Consider the following 19,450-nt stretch of genomic DNA (forward strand, 5'->3'; position numbering starts at 1 on the left):
TTCTTTACTTTCTTGCAGATTCATGATCGGATTTACGTTGTTCTAAGACCCCTCCGGTTTTGTGCATCAACATAAGTAATTTTAATGGAATCTATAATAGGTTTTAAAGGAAATTTTATGTAGAATTGTAGTATAAGTAATTTAACAATAAGTTTTTTATGCGTATTCAATAATAATATTTAGGGTTAATGAACAAATTCTAAATAAAAATAGTATAATAAATTTGAAAACATAGGAAATAGAGTTGAATGGCCAAAGTGGGAAAAAACACATAATATAGGGGTAAATATAAATTGATTCATTGAACCTAACTTTTGGGAATTTGGAGAGGCAGGGTTGTTGGTCAGTCGTGACTTGTTCTTGACGTGAAATTGGTTTGAAGGCGGAAGATGAAATTCCAATTAAAATAAAATGATGAAAAAAATACAAATACAAATGTCGTTGTTGTTTTCACTGTATGGAAAGGGAATCTCGAAAACCAGCAAACAGCCTTGAAGACTAAGGATAAGGGCTTGTCTGTCCACAATCCACACACCGATTGAGTTCGATTCACACAAAACAAAATCCAACCACTTCTATCTCTCTTAACCCCAACCAATTAACCCAGTCTCTCCCCCCTCCCCCTCTCCTCCTCCACGGGCTTAGAGAGAGAAAGAGAGAAAGATGGCAGCGGCGGCAGGGGTTGGAGTTGGTGGAGGTGATGTTTGGAGGGCACATGCGGCCATGGCAGCGGTTCAGCTCTTCAACGGAGGGTATCATGTAATTACCAAAGTAGCCCTTAATGTTGGCGTCAACCAGCTTGTATTCTGCGTATACCGGGACCTCCTTGCACTCGCCATCCTCGCTCCCATCGCCTATGTCCGTGAAAAGTAGGCGTTTCTCTTTCATCTAATCTATCTAATTTTATCAATTTCCTCACATTTGCATCATTCATTTCATACCCATATGCTCATATACGCATGGTGTGGTGTGGGTTGGTGTGTTGGATGCTCAGACCATGACCATGAGCGTGACCATGATTTGATTATACTCCAAGACTGTTATTTAGGTTGATTTTGTCTAATAACATATTATCTGTATCGACTGTAGTCCTTGTTTCTTGCATAGAGTTAATCTGTCATCTTTGAAATTAATTATGCAATTGAATTAATCTTCTCCATCCCTCTCCTGTCCTGTGCACATAGATCATGATGTTCACAATATCCTCTAACATTTCTCTTCTCTTGTATGCATTGCATTGCAGAAGGATACGACAACCAATGAATAGACGCCTCTTCGTGTCCTTCTTCTTTCTTGGGTTAACTGGGTAACATAAGATACTACTTATGGCCACATTCTGATTACTTATAATCTACTGCTACAATTGATGCATCACCCTCTTGACATTTGCTGCTTCTTTATATGAAATAGGATCTTTGGCAACCAGCTTTTGTTTCTTATTGGTCTTGGCTACACAAATCCAACATATGCTGCTGCCATACAGCCTGCTATCCCAGTTTTCACGTTTATCCTCGCTGTTTTAATGGGGTCAGTTTGAATTTTTTCAACTTAATCTACTTAGGTTGGTTCTATGTGCCTGTATATTTCTCTAGACTTAGAGATACACGCATTTGCATGTTTAACTTGTACAAGATATTACTTGTTCAATATCATATGCGAACTTGTTCATGCAGTACAGAAAGAGTTAACTTGCTTAGAACTGAAGGGCAGGCCAAGGTTGGTGGTACACTTTTATGTGTTTCTGGAGCCATATTAATGGTCTTATTTCGTGGACCTCCTTTGATTGGATATACAGAACCAGACTTTGCATCACATAGCGAAATAAGTGCCAAAGGTCAACCAGAGCCAGCTGGATGGTTGATGTCCAGTTTTCTAGAGTTTGGGCTAGATCACTTTCATCTTGGAGTTTTATGCTTATTAGGGAACTGTATGTGCATGGCCGCTTTTTTAGCCATTCAGGTGCATCACTATCTACTTTTAACTTTATTTGTCGAATATAATTATGTCATTTATTTGTTAAGTGTGTTTTTTCTTCTTTTGAAGTGCTACTGGAGCTTGTTTGGTGCTATTGTCTTTAGTTTAGTGAGGGAGTTATGTATATAACTTTGTCATTATGCGTTTCTCATTCTTGTGTCTCCTTTTCCCATTTTACTCTTCTTCTCCTTTCGTCTGCCGATGGAAAATCCTTCTCCCATTTTATTCTTCTTCTCCCTTTGTATGTTGATAGAAAACAAGAAATTTAATTTATGAAAGAAAGTTAGAAATGATGGACAAGAATCCCATGAAAACTAACCTGAGGAGTACCGAAAGTTATCTTAACAGAAAGACAGTCCAAAGAAGTCAAAACTGCACATTGCCAGAGTAGTAGGTTCTTAGCGCCAACTCCCTAAACTCACCCAGACAAGAGAAACTGTTTCTCAGACAAACCCACTTTACTTTGTATGCGATTTTAATAGTTTACTCCAAATAAAAGTAGCAGCCTTCTTATGCAAACCATAACAATGGGAAGATAATGAAGCATAAATTCTCTTTTGAAGCATACCGCAACTAAGCAAGAAATTGTAGAATTATATTTGGACTTTAGTGGTACAACTTGTCTTGTACCAACTATATTTCTTATGGACATAGGAAAAAGTTTGTTACAACAACAACAACAAAAAGCTTTATCCACTAAGTGGGGTCGATGTATGAATCCTAGAACGCCACTACACTCGGTTTTGCATCAAGTTTTTTGTTAGCTTCAAGTGCTCCAAGTACTCCATGTCTTTTCTTAGAGTTTTTTCAAGTCTTTTTAGGTCTTCCTCTACCTCTTCTACCCTGAACTTGTGTCTCATAATCGCATCTTCTAATTGGAGCATCCATAGGTCTTTAGTTCACATGTAAAAACCACCTTAACCGATTTTATCTCATTTTATCTTCAATTGTGGCCACTCCTATTGTACCCGGACATCCTCGTTCTTAATCTTGTCCTTTGCCCACACATCCAACGAAGCATTCTCATCTCCGATACACTTATTTTTTGCATGTGTTGATGTTTGATCGCCCTACATTGTGTGCCATAAAGCATTGCTAACCTTATTGCCATCCTATAAAATTTTGCCTTGAGCTTTAGTGGCATATGTCGGTCGCACAACACACTTAATGCAATCTTCCACTTTATCCATCCAACTTGTATTTTATGGTTCAAATCTCCATCCAATTCTCCGTTCTTTTGCAAGATAAATCCAAGATAATGAAATAGCTTGCTCTTTGGTACTTTCTAATCTCCAATCCTCACCCTTATCTCATCATCTGGACCCCATTCCTACTGAACTTGTACTCCATATACTCTTATCTTTGACCTACCTACTTAGACGAAGACCTTTAGATTCTAAAACTTTTCGTCAAAGGTTAAGCTTTGTATTTACTCCTTCCTCCGTTTCATCTATCGACACTATGTCATTCGCGAAAAACATACACCAAGGGATATCATCTTGGATATGTCCCGTTAACTCATCCATCACCAATGCAAAAAGGTAAGGACTTAAAATCATATGGATATGGGAAATTTTTTTTGTTTATCCTTCATGAGTTCTTACTGCAGTCCTTACCCCATCATGCATATCCTTTATTGCTTGGATGTATGCTGCTTGTACTCCTTTGTTCTCTAGAATCCTTCAAAGAATTTCTCTTGGGACCATATGATACTCTTTTTCCAAATATATAAAGACCATATGCAAATCATTTTGCATATTTCTATATCGTTCCATCAATCTTTGTAATAAATAGATTGCCTCCATAGTCGAGCACCCTAGCATGAACCCGGATTGATTGTCTAAGACCCGTGTCTCTTGTAGATAAGCACCAAAGTGCTTTTTCACCACTCATTTGGCATTTCGTTTTTCGAAATCTTATTGAAAAGGTTTGTGAGCCATGATATACCCGTTTCTCTCAAAACCTTCCACATTTCGATTCGTACATCGTCGGGACCCACTGCTTTTCTACGATTCATCTTTTTCAAAGTTATAACTACTTCCTCTTTCCTGATTCAACGGTAGGCTCTCCATCTGTCTATATTCGCGTTCTTCGTAGTTAGAACATTTTTATTCTCATCCTAGATGCACCTTACTTGCCTTTTTTCCCCTTACTTTAGCCAGTTTATAGATATCAAACTCTCATTCTTTGGTATCTATCTTCGCTTCTCTCATGGCTTTTTTTGCCTCCTTCGTAATTTTATTCCTCTCACAGTTTTAATTGGTGCTATCCTTGTATAAGGCTTTACATCATTCCTTCTTTGCCTTAACTTTTTCTTGTACCTCATCCTTCCACCACCAAGGTTCCTTTTCATGTGGAGCAAAACCCTTGGGTTGTAACTTTTTAGATACAACTAGCAATCGAATCCCACATTTGACTAACGTTCCCTCTGTATCCCAAACACACTGGACACTTCAAGTTCTTGTTCTTTTTTCTCTCTCTTTTGATATATACATCTATCACCAACAAGCGATGTTGGTTAGCCATGCTTTCTTCCTGTATAACTTTGCAATCCTTACAAGTTATACGATCCCCCTTCCTCATTCAAAAGAAATATATTTGCGTTTTTGATGATCCACTCTTGTAGGTGATCACATGATCTTCTCTGTTTGTAAAGAAGGTATTGGATAGAAAGAGATCTTATGCCATTGCAAAATCCAAAATGGCTTCCCCTTCATGGTTTCTCTCTCCAAAACCGTGGCCATCATGGAAACCTCTGTAGTTGTTTGTCTCCTTGCCCATAATGTTCATTGAGTAATTTCTTCGTCTAAGAGATTCCTTGAACCAATTCTCCTAAGATCTTCCCAAAATTTATCCTTTAAGACTCTTATCCAACCTAAGTTGAGCTGCATACACATTAATCACATTGATATGCTCGTCCCTTCACAATCTTGATTGCTATAATTCTATCCCCGACCCTCCTAATATCTACAATATATTTTGTTAAAGTCTTATCCACGATGATGCCAACACTGTTTCTTGATTTGTTTGTTCCTGAATACCAAAGATTAAAACCTGAGTTTTCAAGATCATTTGCCCTAAGACCAACCCCTTAGTTTCCCACATAATCCTTATCCTTCTCTTCACCTTAACTTTTACTCTCTTGAACCCCACTCTCATGCCCTCACTTCTTTGACCTCACCCGTCCAGTAAGGTCAATATACTTCTTTTGCATCTCCTTGATAAAGTTGATGTTAGCAGATGCTCCCAAACAACTTTGAGTGGAGTCGTTCAAAAAGAAGTTTCTACAGCACCATTGCTCGTTTAACATTGCATAGGCAAAAGTTTGTTAAACTACGTAGATCTCATGCAGACAATTCCTTGTGAATTGTTGCATGGTGTGTTTTTTCTTATGACTGTAAGATTTCAGTTTGCACCTGCAAAACATTACCCATCACTGTGTACTCCACTTAAAATGATAGAGCACCATAGTAAGTCCAGCTCTTGAGGGTAACTCCACAAGCATTTTCCTAACGAGGCCTTGTTCTTTTTTCATGACTTTGCAATAGCAAACTCTCGTCTGTGCACAACTACTTTCCTGACGAGGCCCTTTCGTTTTGATGAATTTCCAATAGCTAACCCAAATCTATCTTTTGATATCTATGCAACATCTCAGCTCAGTAAAAGATCCTTCTTCCGCAGTCTCTCCTTTCTCAAAGGAAATCCCTGATCAACTTTCTAACCTTCACCATCTTACTTGATAATTTTGAAATAGAAATGAAGAAGGAAGGAGGGCTACTCAAGATAAACTTATTCCAGTTAATGTGTGCATATGTAGTGTGCTTGGAAGTGTGCTTTGATATTCTCTATATCTTATCATATTTGGGCAAATTAGGATCAGGGTTGCAGAAATTGGGAGTTTGTGAAGTTAGGGTTCTAGAATTAAGGGAAAGGTTAAATCAAATTTCATTGTTAGGTCAGATCAGGGTTACATTGACTACCAGCTCTGCACCAATAGGTAGGATCGGATTTAACTGTGTACTAAGTACTTGCTTCTTTGACATGCCTACTCATTTGCTGATTTTTGTTGGAATTTTGGGACGCCTTCGTGTTTTGTGCATTTTGCATGTCCTAGATGTTCTCCCCAATTCCTGAAGCCATTGTTTGAATTAGCCATTGCTCAAAGTTGGTGCATACTATTGTACTGTGAGGGGTTTGACCTTCAATTCAGTTTGTTGAAAATGGTTGTCGAACTTGTGTTTGCTTTCATTTTTTGAATTATTACATTAGTTGAGAGGGGGAATTCTTAACATTATTTGAAGGGAAATTCTTCCATTGACATATGACAATTCAAATACATCTTGTAGCAACTTTGGCAATCAATGTAATATGAACTTTCGGTTTATTTTATTGAGAGGGGGCGGTGTAAATTTGAATCACATCGAGAGGGTGGTAGATGACCTTTTATTAGTGCATTAATTTTTCTCAACCGCTAGGATGCATACATACATACATACATATATAATTATAATAACATGCCTTTCAATTTCTGATAACATTTCATAACTTTCAGGCTCCACTTTTGAAAAGATATACTGCCAACCTGTCAGTTACAGCATATTCATACTTCTTCGGTGCGCTATTGATGGTGGTTACTGCATTATTTATGACAAACGAGTCAACAGACTGGAGCTTGACACACTCTGAGCTTTTTGCAGTTTTTTATGCTGTAAGTTACAAACTAGTAATATATATAGCCCAATCTTTTGTTATCTATGCAAAATTTCATCATCTCTCTTAATTAGTTCTACCTACAAAGCAGGTTGACTGACTATATGTAACATGGTTTCATACTTGATGTACTAGTGATTTAAAAGATTAGTAACCATATATTTTGATGACAATCCTATGCGTCATATTCAACAGATAAGATGGTGTGCTTCTCATAAAATTCTAGAAATATCATCATGTCATCTTGATGATAATGATGTGGAGTGGGCCCTACAAGGGTGTCCCTCAATAAGCTTATTTGAGGGATCCAGCTCCTTCTCTTAAAGAATATATACTCTAAAGTGGTTTTCTTTTCTTCTGTAGCATTAGACTTTGAAGCTCTGTTAAGTTTTTTCTTATTCTAAATAAGCAAACTAACATTGCTTTGGTTGGATTATTTTCCTGGTACAAGATAGAGGGGAAGATGTTGGGGAAAGGGAGGAACGGAGCTGGGAGATGAAAAAGATGGAGAAATGATGGAGAATACTTGAAGCTAAAACTTAAATAAAAAATTATGTAGAAGTTGTAATTGGTTTTTACTAAGAACCATATTATATATTTTCTCATCTCTCCCTCTCATTTAGCATTGCTCTCTTGACTCCGCCTTTTCTCTCTAAGTTATTTTGTTTGATTTTTAACCCCCAAAAAAATGCGTCAAACCTTTCTACCCTTTTCCCTCTCTTTCTGTTACACACACCAGAACCCCTGCAAGACCATTTTTCATCTTCAACATCGATGACCCAAATTAGTTCAACCAGAGAGGCCTAGGTATGTTGCATACTCCACCTTAACTTCCATTTCACTGAAAACTGCCACAACCAGCCATGTAAATCACATAGGATAATCAGCCACATATTCTTTTGACTCTGATTATATGAGTGTATTTTTGGTTAATCACTCATTAACTCTGATTGCATAACTAGGTGAGGTCTCGTATCTGAGGTTCCAGAAAACTTTTATAACTCATGGCGATTCTATCCCATGTCTATTGGCTCTTTGTGCTCCATAAAATCCTCTGCGTACAAGTTATATATCATGTAAATTTGCTGAAATTATTGCATCAGACAGTCGATAATAATGCTATTAACATTTCCTTTGAGTTCTCTGTGATATGATTGTTCTAGTATATCTAATGTGAATAAATATGAAGATGGGCACATTTAATATGGCCAGTTCAAAGCGGGTTCAATTGTTAGAATTTGTTAAATTATAACCCATTGGTTTTCAGGGAACTGTTGCATCTGCCCTTAATTATGGACTGCTGACGTGGAGCAATAAGATTTTGGGGCCTGCTATGGTTGCTCTTTACAATCCACTTCAACCTGCAGCTTCGGCGTTTTTGTCAAGGATTTTCCTTGGAAGCCCTATTTATTTGGGAAGGTTTGCTCACATCAAATACTTGTGTGGAAAAATCCTTTTGTTCGTTGGCCATATATGTACTGTTATGCATTATGTTTATTCAGCTATGATGTTTATTTTCTGTGGTATTATTCACTTGATGGCCGAGCTGGCGTTTTGTCAGAGTGCTGCTTATTTGGTCTCCTTTTTACATGTGAAAACAGTGTCTTAGGAGGAATATTAATTATTGCTGGTCTGTATGTGGTAACTTGGGCGTCTTTGAGAGAAAGACAAGCAGCTCTGGATGTTGTTATACCTCACGTTGCTCGGGGCTCGGAACCTCTCATCCAGAAAGATGCAACGCTTAACAAGATACCATTCCAGAGAGGACTCATTTTCTCAGTGCCTTCCAGTTCAATACCAAAGTCGTCAGATTAAGAAAACATGTGATGGGTATTGACCAAAAAAAAAAAAAAAAAAACTTGTGATGGGTCGTGATGGGAATTTGGAGAGTAAACCATTTGAGGAGAATTGCTCAAAATATCCATTTTTCTTTTATTTGTGGTCCGAATTTTTTTCCTTCCTTATGCATGCGTATGATTTAACCTTGGTTCTTTTATTATTATTATTATTATTTTATTACGTATTTTTATGAATAGGGAAAGACCGAAAGAGAGACGAGGAATAACACGAGCAATAGATACCAGAAGATAGATGGTGGATGGTGGATGGTGGATGGTGGAGGGTGGATGGAATCGTGTTCTGGTGGTTCAGTTGTTAGTATAGTGGTCATGCTTACGTAGCACTATGCTATGCTATGCAATGCGCGTGCTCTCATCCCATCCCATGCTTATGAAGTTATGATAAATAATAGTAATGCGAATATGTTTGGATTGGACTGGTTTGATTTTCAGGTCTCACAATGATTCATTCCAATTATCAGATAAAATCCCACTTACAACTACTACCTTCTGTTCCTATACCTATAAATAATAGAGGCATTTGCAGATTTTTCTTCCGATTTTGTGAAGAACCGTCAAATTTTTCTTGAAATTTAATTTTAGTCGATTAGCCTCATGAGCATTTATAATTGGCCAATTTACCTTTTAAGCTTTAATTTTAGTCGATTACTCCTTTTGAACGTTTATAATTCGCTAGTTTTCAGTAATGAATTTGTTGGATTTAGCAATTACTTTTCTTATTAGAATTTAGTCGTGGATCAAGTCATAAGGAAGGCTATTGAAATAGCATTACAACTCCAACATGTTGAAAAAGTAGACCATTGGGAAGATTCATAGTTGGCCACATTAGGGATATATTTCAAACAAAAAATGTATGGAGTAAACTAGCGGAGAACAAGAAGAAAAAAAAAAAATTTTGTCCACATTAGGAGTAAATTACTTTTTTATTGCCAAGTATCGCACACGTGACCAAGATGGATGAAAATTTTCAAAATCTAATGTCGAGGGGGAAATTAGCAAATTATAAAAGTTCAGGGGGTAATCAGCTAAAATTAAAATTCAATGAGAAAATTGGCCAATTAAAAGTTTAAACCGTAATTGGCTAAAATTAAAGTTCAGGGGGGAAATTGACAACTCCTTACAAGTTCAGGGAGCAAATTAACTCAAAATTTAATCATATATACAGAGTCTTTAAGAGAAGGATTCCCATTTTTTCCAAAAACGGATTAGTTGTGGGGTCCTTCCCATTTTTTTTTAAAGCTGGGGATTAGTTGTGAGATCTGAACAGTCTATTTTTTATGTTGCACCCCATATATCATCCTCGCTATATATTAGCCAAATAGGAAACATTTGAAGCATCTAATTGAGTTCAAAGAAATTGACGAACACTATGTTCTAAGAAACGTTGAAGTCTCATCGTGACAATTAAACGGGTAAATGGTTTCAGATTGAATTGAATTTTTACATAGATGATCTATGAATTGAGACTTATAAAATAGACGGTTCAGATCGTTGAAATTCGATGTGGACCGAGTCTCACAACTAATTCTCATTTTTTTAAAATAAAAATAAGGAAAACTAATGAAAAGAGCTTAAAAACCTTGAGTTTTAATCAAAATGACAAAAATATATTGTAAGTGAATATTACCATGAGTAATTTTTTAAAGTAAAAACGTATTTTTCGTTAAAAGTGAACAGTACCAAGAACGTTTTGTTAAAACTTATTAAAAAATATGATCCCTTCCCTCACTTATATGCGTAGCAGCCTAGTCATTATGCCCCATTAGCTCGTTCTGCATAATTATACACGTAGCAGCCTTGAACATATGAGTTGAAGTGGGTGTGCTCAGCTAAAGCCAAAAGAAAGAATATGAATCAAGTAACGACGAGTCAGAGGGACGCACACGCGTGGTTCTCTGCTGTCTACGTGTATAAAACATATATAGCTACCCTTTCCTTTGGCCCTCACATAACTTTGCTTACGTGTCAACCTCCTACTAAATTATTCTATACCTCTGATTTGGACCCTTGGTTTGGTAGCCTGAGAGCAATTTTGAACGGTTCCGGTTAACTTTTTATCCAAAATGAGAACTAGCATATAGTGTCGATGAAACTAAATAAAGGTTCTCTAATTTTGTGAGTTGCATACTTATGCGTGGACATGTGCAACATGTATTATATATGTTGATTTTATGTCGTGCAATACATGTACATAGAGTAACTCTCGATGTAGCACTAAAAGCAAGATATATAGACATATTGACTCATCCAATTTTCATTGAAAGGAGATCCACACAAAATCGAAATTAAGTTGTGATTTAGTAGAACGGACATGTGGAATGATGCTCATGAACCTTCAACTTGCGCTTTACATAGCCCAGGATCTAGCTCCTTCCGATAACGTGAAGGTATTCCATTCTAAGCGCACATTAGTAAAGAGTAATTGTGTAAAGTAATTTGTACAACACCAAAATCAAAAGGGCACTGAAAAAAAAGAAGAAACACCCACAAGTATCCTACCCTACTGGTCCCTACCCAAAAGGGCCAAGTACCCAATCCCAATCGCTGCTTTTTAAGTTTTGGCAGATCATCAGATCTCTCTTGCATTCTTTTTCACCGGACACCAATAATGTTGTCGTCCTCATGTGATCATTAAGATTTAAGATAATGGTAGTGTTATTTACACTTTTTTTTTATTTTATACATTTTTTTTTTAATTTTCAATCATTGGATTGATCAAATTCTCTTATAATGTGTAGAATGTAAAAGTAGATACGTAAAAGATAAAAAGAGTGTAAATAAATTATTCTTATAGCAATACTTCACTCTCTCTTGTGCTTTAAATGACATCATATATTCTAATCATAAAATCAACTAAATCAAATAGTGACTAGCTAACCCAAAAAAATCATTTCCATTTATTGGACTAATTATGTATCAGTCAACATTCAGGAGTGCTTAAGACTATCTCTAATGGTTGGGCTAAAAGCCAAATATTTTAGCCCGAAAAATTTAACTTTTAGCCCAGAAACAATTTTTCTACTCCAACCGTTCTAGACTAAAATTTTAGCTCAGGATTATTAAAGAATGAACTTAGCTATTTGTGTGGATAAATTAAATTTAAAAAAATTAATAAATATGTAGACTATCGTAAATTAATTTTATGAACATTTTAATCTAAAAAAATTTAAATTCCTATAAATATTGAAAAAATTAAATTTCGATTTCTGGGCTAAATTTTGGGGAGAATCTGGTTTTGGTTTAACATTTAGCATTTAGCATTTAGCCCAAACTTTCCCCTTGGGTTGGATTGGGTTTGGGGGGAAATTTTGGGGGGTAATTTGGCTTTTAGCCCACCATTGAAGTATGAGGGTTTAACATTTTGCAAAATAATTTTTCATTCTACATGATATATGAAAACAGTGAAAATTTTGTTTAACAAATTATTTTATAAATATTGTTTGTACCATACTCAAGGCCTCCGTATTTAGACCTCGTATAAATACTCGGGGGACTCAAATGTAATTATGTAATAAAGGAATGAGCAAATATGTAATAAGTGAGGAGTCATTATTCTATAAAATGACCCCTCACTCTACTCATTAAAGGAGGCCAACTCCTAGGCTTGAAGCCCCCTCACCCTCTCACATCCCCTCTCACATTACAGAGGTTCTCTCCCTCACAATCCTCTCAGAGAAATACAATAATCAGTGTGGGCGTAGCCCAAACATTAGGGTGAACCACGATACATCTTGTGTTATTTACTTTCTTGCAGATTCACGATCGGATTTACGTTGTTCCAAGACCCCTCCGGTTTTGTGCATCAACATTTGGCACCGTCTGTGGGAATCGATACAAAAAGTTGTGTTGGTTCTCTTTCATTTTTTTACCCCCACTGTGAATCTGCAGAAACTCAAGAACTAAACACCTGCACAGTCACTGCAAAACCCAGATATTCCGCTTCAGCTCCCGGTCACGGCAACATAGATGGAAACACAGTCACATTCCCTCCTCCTCTCCGTCTCTCCGTCTTGCTTCTCTCTCTCTCTAGATTTTACAGAGATCTGCAGTTGTAGCCTTTTGGCGTTGCTAGAAATCTCAGCAGAGACAAGAAGAATGTTGTTGGGGAAGAGACCAAGGCCTCCGATGAAGAGGACCACAAGCAAGTCAGAAATCACCTTTGATCTGAACACCATCAGCATCTCGCCTCTCAACTCTCACCCTCACTAGATTCCTCTCATTCTCTCTCTAAATCTCTGTTTGAGTTTATTTCTCTACAAATGGCTCGATTCAGCGGCGTCGTTTTGGGTCATAATGGCGTCCCTTTCGCTGGCCTCGATGAGGGCGCAATCCCCTGCATCGTCTCCTGTCAAGTCTCTTGGGCTTTCTCCCAAACAAGCTCCCGCCTCTCATTCTCCATCGAGCATTGCACCATCGACCTCGCTTTCCTCATCTCCCGTTGTTGACTCTCCACCTTCTCCCCCATCGTTGTCCCCGGCGAAGAAGCAAATTGCGTCTTTCGACCAGCTGGCTCTGAGAGTTCCTCATGGCCAGAACACGAACGCATCCAACAAGATCAGCACTTGGAACTCCACCTCCGTTGACCCGTGCTCCCTGGTTCGAGGAGAACCGTTTTCTCGGTTCAATTTTAGGTCTGATCTGCCGAACTGCAACAACAACTGGAGTTTGCAGATCTGAGCATGCAGAAGGTATACCAAACAACCAACTGAAGTTTGATGAGTTTCCCTCCTCGCTATGAACAACGTTTTCGAAACAGGGTGGGTTTTCCTCTTCCCCTTCTGGCTCTCTGGGTTTAGCATACAGAAAGGTCATTCTCCTTCGGAATCGTATAGCAGAGAAAACAGCCATGGATTTCCCTCCCCTTTCAGACGCCCTGACCTCCAAATCCTATGGAAAGCTCGCCGATATCTACGACCAACTCATGCTTCAGGTCGTAGCAAATGGTGCTTCTTTTCAGGACGACTGGCCCTACGCCACTTGAACCTTGGGACATGCCATCATTTGTCTATGATTTTGGGTCTTACCCGGCTGTCTATAACACGGTTGGGAATCAGTTCTCCAATGTTGATAAAGTTGATTGGGTGCTCTACAACACATTTTTCGAGTTGGGAGAACAAGAAAAATCACCATCATAACCGAGTTCCTGAGTCCCATTTTTCGTCCCCGTCAAGCTCACGGACTGTGATTCGCTTGTCAAGTCTGCAAGCATAGCGCTCAACAGCAAGGTGATGAGCCAATACCCGACTCTGCTCGCGCCGATGGCTGTGGACGCCATGCTTTCTGTGGTAGACCCCGTGAAGCTTAATCTAGTTAATGGCGGACCTAAGGATAGGCTAAACGTGGGTTGAAGAATGATGTTGTTGAGAGACTATTTCAGAAAAAGCATTAAAGGAAGAAGATCTGGAGGTGGAAAGAGACGGAGAGGCGCAGTGAAAAGAGAATATTTCAGAAAATAGAAAAGAGAAAGTAAAAGCAAAAGCAAGTGAGTGTGTCTTGAAGTGGAGAGATCAAGGTAAAGGAACATAAAAGAAAAAGAAAAAAAGATCATGTCGTTGGGAGAATATTTCAGAAAGCAGAGAAACCAAAAGAGAAAGCAAAAGCAAGGAATAAACACCCACTAGAATGATGTGATTTACTTTTCCTGTTTTTGTATGATATGATTTATTTTTCTTATCTTTCGGAGACATCTGTATAAACCCCATCAGAGGGTAATAAATAAATAAAAAAATAAAATAAATAATTAAAAAAACGGCAAAACCCAAAATAAATGGGATGGAGTGTGTGAAAGGCGAAGGCCCATAAGCCCAAAATAGCACCAACTAGGTGACCAAAAGTACGCCCAGTACTACAAAAAATTATTCGACACCCCACCGCTATTATCACCAACCAGGTGATCAAAAGTACACCCAGTACTACAAAAAATTATTTCGGCACCCCGCCACTATTATCGACAACCAGGTGATCAAAAGTACGCCTAGTACTTCAAATTATACATGAGCATTACTCATGTCAATCATACATAAACATTCATGAGCATTACTCATATCAATCATACATAAACATTCATGAGCATCACTCATGTCAACATCCATGATCATCGCTCATGTCAATCAACATAAACATTCATGAGCATCACTCATGTTAATCAGCTTCAAAAGCTTCATTTACAGAGCTCTAGCTTCAAAAGATTCATTTACAAAGCTCTAGCTTCAAAGCTTCAACTTGCAAAGCTTCACCTACAAAGCTTCAGTGTAGGGTATATAAATACCGCCTCAAAACAACCGCCACTTCGGCTCATACATGGATTCAATTTGAAGTCTCCAACCAACAGACTCCATTGACCGAAGACTTAGGGAACTACATTATATACCATATATTGGGCCTCAACTGGGCATCTTGAAAAATACTTGGGGGACTTAACCCATTATTCATGTACTGAGGAACGATCCCATATTTTATAAATAGGACTCCTCCACCTTCATTAGAGAGCATCGTCGCCAGCTAAGCAACCGTCTCGCCGCGAGCATCACTCCTAAACCATCACTTATGTATTGAGGAGCGAGCCCTTATTCTATAAAAGGGACTCCCTCACCATCATTAGAGAGCATCGCCGACTACTGAGCAACCGCTGCACCGCGAGCATCAACTCTAGCCCATCATTTTTGTAATGAGGACGAGCCCTTGTTCTCTAAAAGGGACTCCCTCACCATCAATGCCACAAGCTGAGCCAACCAAGGCAACACAAGCAGAGCAGCCTCACAACATGTGCTACTTCTAGTTGAGCATCATTTCAGATTGAGCACCGCCTCATATCGAGTATCAGTTCTAGACGTCATCTAGTTACTTCGGCCCACACATGGACTGAATTTCAAGTCTCCAACCAAAAGACTCTCTTGACTGAAGACTTGGGGACTACTGTTTGTACCATACTTAGGGTCTCCGTATTTAGACCTCGTATAAATACTCGGGCGACTCAAATGTAATTATGTAATAAAGGAATGGGCAAATATGTAATAAGTGATGAGTCCTTATTCTATAAAATGACTCATCACTCTCCTCATTAAAGAAGGCTAACTCCTAGGCTTGAAGCCCACTCACCTTCTCACATCCCCTCTCACATTACAGAGGTTCTCTCCCTCACAATCCTCTCAGAGAAATACAATAATCAGTGTGGACATAGCCCAAACATTGGGGTGAACCACGATACATCTTGTGTTATTTACTTTCTTGCAGATTCACGGTCAGATTTACGTTGTTCCAAGACCCCTCCGGTTTTATGCATCAACAAAGATAACTCATAAAATGGAAAACGCATTAAACAATATTTAGCATAAGCTATGTAGAACTAGAACATCACATTGATGTTTTCTTAGTTTTTCAATAATAAATTTTTAAATATGGCATAAATGATAAATTATAAATAGTCACAAATTTTAAGAAAAAAATAAAATCAGGTATGCTACCACCATCACTTTTTTCATCACCACCACAACATTTTGCAATGCCATCACTCGTACCACCATGGCCACCACCACCTCCACTATCTCACATTCTTACTCTCGACTCCACCACCACCACCTCCCATCACCATCGTCGCAACCACCACATCTTCCACTGCCATTATCCATGCAACCATGGCTATTATTTCCGACATAGTCTCACCATAAACACCATCACATGCACCTCTGTCGCCACAGTCATTAACACCATCATTATCATCATATTATCTATTGTCTTGCATTCTCACCATTACTACTGTTTGTACCATACTTGACCAATCCTGAAACTACTGAGCACCAGTCAACGTTATACCGTTAAGGACCCAGAAGAGTTTCCCTCCAACCAGGAGGCCAATCACAATGCGACACGTGTCGACATCAGAAGTCAATCACAGCGCAACACGTGTCAACATCAGAAGCCAATCACAACACTACATGTGTCAATGTCAGAACAAAGCTAGAAACTCTTCTATAAAAGGAGATCATTCTCCCACAATAGTTCCTAATGTCATTTGTACTAAATCATTCACTAGTACTGACTAAATGAGAGCTTGAACCTATGTATTTATGTAAACCCTTCACAATTAATGAGAACTCCTCTACTCCGTGGACGTAGCCAATCTAGGTGAACCACATACATCTTGTGTTTGCTTCCCTATCTCTATCCATTTACATACTTATCCACACTAGTGACCAGAGCAATCTAGCGAATGTCATAAACTTAACACTTTCTGTTGTACCAAAGTCCTCACTGATTTTGTGCATCAACATTTGGCGCCGTCTGTGGGAACGACACTTATTCCCACTCTCTTCAGCTTTGTTAAGCTGGTTTCCACCATTCGTACACTCTCTTTTGACCAGGCATCCCTTTCCAACATGGGGAGCGAAGGATGCCACAACACATAGAATGACACCCCTCTTGCACATGGTGCGAAACAACGAAAAAAGAAACAAAAGAAGTTTGCTCTTCAGGATAAAGTCGATAAGCTAGAGGCTCAAAACAACAAGATAGCGACGAAGAATGAGATCCTCTAAGAGCAGTATGAAAAGGTCTTCGAGATGCTCCATGAAGCTAGATATACTAAAACACACGAGCTCATCACCCTTGTGGAAGTCAACCATCAATTGGGTGCCCCCCCAACACGGAGGGTCATTTGCCCTTGACGTGGGTATTCTTGTTGAGGAGTGAGCTACTTATCGAAATGGCGACCAACCTGAGACTTCTCTCAACCCAGCTGCTTCAATCCGAAGCAGGAGGAGTGGAGGAATGCACCTCTTTACAGAAGGAGTGGAAGGATCAAAAGCCGTCTTTCGCGACTGTCGAGACTTCCTAAAGCAACGTCAAGATAATCCCATCCATGTAAGCTCGAATATCAATGACCCAGGGTCTCTGAAAAACTCGGTCCCCTCCCATGTCCCAGGCCGGCTACCAATTTGGGGAAGGGGCAACAAGTCCTAGAGAAACACGAAGGTATAGGGGACTCAGAGATGTTCCGACAGACATACCTTGGAAGTCAGTACGGCGAGTCCAGGGAAAAATTACATGCTCTTGATCAAACCTTCCTACTGTCAAGAGGAGATGGAAATTTACGAAAGAAAGTTCCAGTGGTACAGGACTCCACTCAGGACCCTTTTGTCCTACAACTCTTTAAAGAAGTAAACAAGTTGAAGGCCAAACGACAAGCTGAGATACCTGAATTGAACCAACCTAGGCATAGCCCTCTTACGAGGAGGATCCTCGACACCCCCCTCCAAGCAAAGATAAAGCAGAAGCTTGGCTTGCAACTCTATACTGGAAATGAATACCAGATTGAACACCTTAACCTCTTTGAGTCCACCATGGCATACCGGATGCACACCGACGAAGAGCAATGTCTTCTCTTCCCCTTCACCCTCTCTGACGGAGCTCTAAACTGGTATTATCGTATTCCACCTGAAACGGTAGACTCATTTGAGGAATTGAGGAAACTGTTTGTTTCTCAACACATTTTCCAAACCGATCGCTTGCACTCTGTGGATGACTTGTACACTATTCGCCAGAAGCCAGATGAGTCATTACGTATGTATGCTAGCCGCTTCAGCCATGAGTATTCCCGTTGTGCCGAGGCAGACGACAAGACTGCCCTCAAAGCTTTCACGGCAGACCTACGTGATTGTTTCTTCAAGTACATGATTAATGTCAACACTTGGAAGACTTACTCTAAGGTGATGGCACAGGCTTACAACCATGCCTCCGCTGAGGCAAAGACATATCAAGGGAAACCCCCTTCAGCCACCCCTTATCAGCAAGTAGGGAGTGGAAGATCTAACCAAATGAAAAGACCTCGACCTTTCAAACGGTAGCGGTGCCGCCTCCTACCTTACTTAATACTTCGCCAAGTAAACAGACATATCAATCTCAAGGAAAAAGGAAAGATTTCCATCATTTCCAATCTCATTTTAGTAAAAGGAGTAAAAGACTATCTCGATAACCAAGGGTATCGCCACGATAATGCCCGCCCCCAGGTAGTCAACACAGTGGGCCAAGCACGTGTCAGGACAAACCCTACCCCGAGGTATGAGACATACACGCCTTTGAACGCCACATGTGTGGTTATTTACCCCAGTATAGCACACCTGATACCGAAACCAATGCTGAGTCAATCGGGTTACAAGCCCACGAACACGGGCACGTTTTGCTGCTACCACGAACATAACAGCCATGACGGCGAGAAGTGCATCACCATTCGTGATCATATTGAAGTTTTGGTGCGTGAAGGAAAATTGATCGAGTCCTCTTTCACACTTCAAGGGATAACCGTAACCAACGCCAAGTGAATATGATATATTCCATAAGCGGCGGCACACCCATATATGAATCTTCCAATAGGGCCATGAAAAACAGCGAACGAGCTTTAAGGCCTGGCCACCAATTGTTTCACGTGGAAGACATCAGGGGAGGCAAGTATCAAAAGCCTAACTGGGATCCAATATGTTTCTACCCTGAGGAAGAAAGAGGTATCATCTACCCTCACAACGACCCACTGATCGTGGAGGCTCAAATAGCCAACTTTGAAGTAAGATGAATCCTAGTAGACACGGGGGCTTCGGTCAATATCATTTTTGCTAAAGCTTTCAGGGCACTTAATGTAGCTGAACGCTTACTCGATCGCTCGATTTCTCCTATGATCAGCTTCTCCAGTATATCGTGCAACCTATAGGGGGCATACACTTACCTTTCACCATTGGTACAGCCCTTACATAGCTACCATTACCACTAACTTCTTGGTAGTTGATTGCCCAAAGGCATACAATGTCATATTTGGACGCACAAGCATCAATAATCTCAAGGCCATGGTATCCACACATATGTTGTTGAAGAAATTTCCAACCCCCTATGGCAATGGTTACATCAGATGAGATCAACTT

The 19,450-nt window shown here is 39.4% G+C and overlaps 1 protein-coding gene across 1 annotated transcript; it reads left to right on the top strand.

Annotated features, from left to right (window-relative positions):
- Positions 1-371: 371 nt before the first annotated feature.
- LOC126632343 (WAT1-related protein At4g19185-like) lies at positions 372-8,666 on the top strand. The gene is made up of 7 exons (XM_050302720.1): positions 372-869; positions 1,244-1,306; positions 1,411-1,527; positions 1,674-1,959; positions 6,527-6,682; positions 7,952-8,103; positions 8,286-8,666. Exons 1-7 carry the CDS (start codon positions 664-666, stop codon positions 8,497-8,499), a joined length of 1,194 nt encoding a protein of 397 aa, XP_050158677.1. The 5' UTR covers positions 372-663; the 3' UTR covers positions 8,500-8,666.
- The last annotated feature ends 10,784 nt before the right edge of the window (positions 8,667-19,450 follow it).

This window comes from Malus sylvestris, chromosome 8 (assembly GCF_916048215.2).
Source record: "Malus sylvestris chromosome 8, drMalSylv7.2, whole genome shotgun sequence".
Taxonomy (NCBI): domain Eukaryota; kingdom Viridiplantae; phylum Streptophyta; class Magnoliopsida; order Rosales; family Rosaceae; genus Malus; species Malus sylvestris.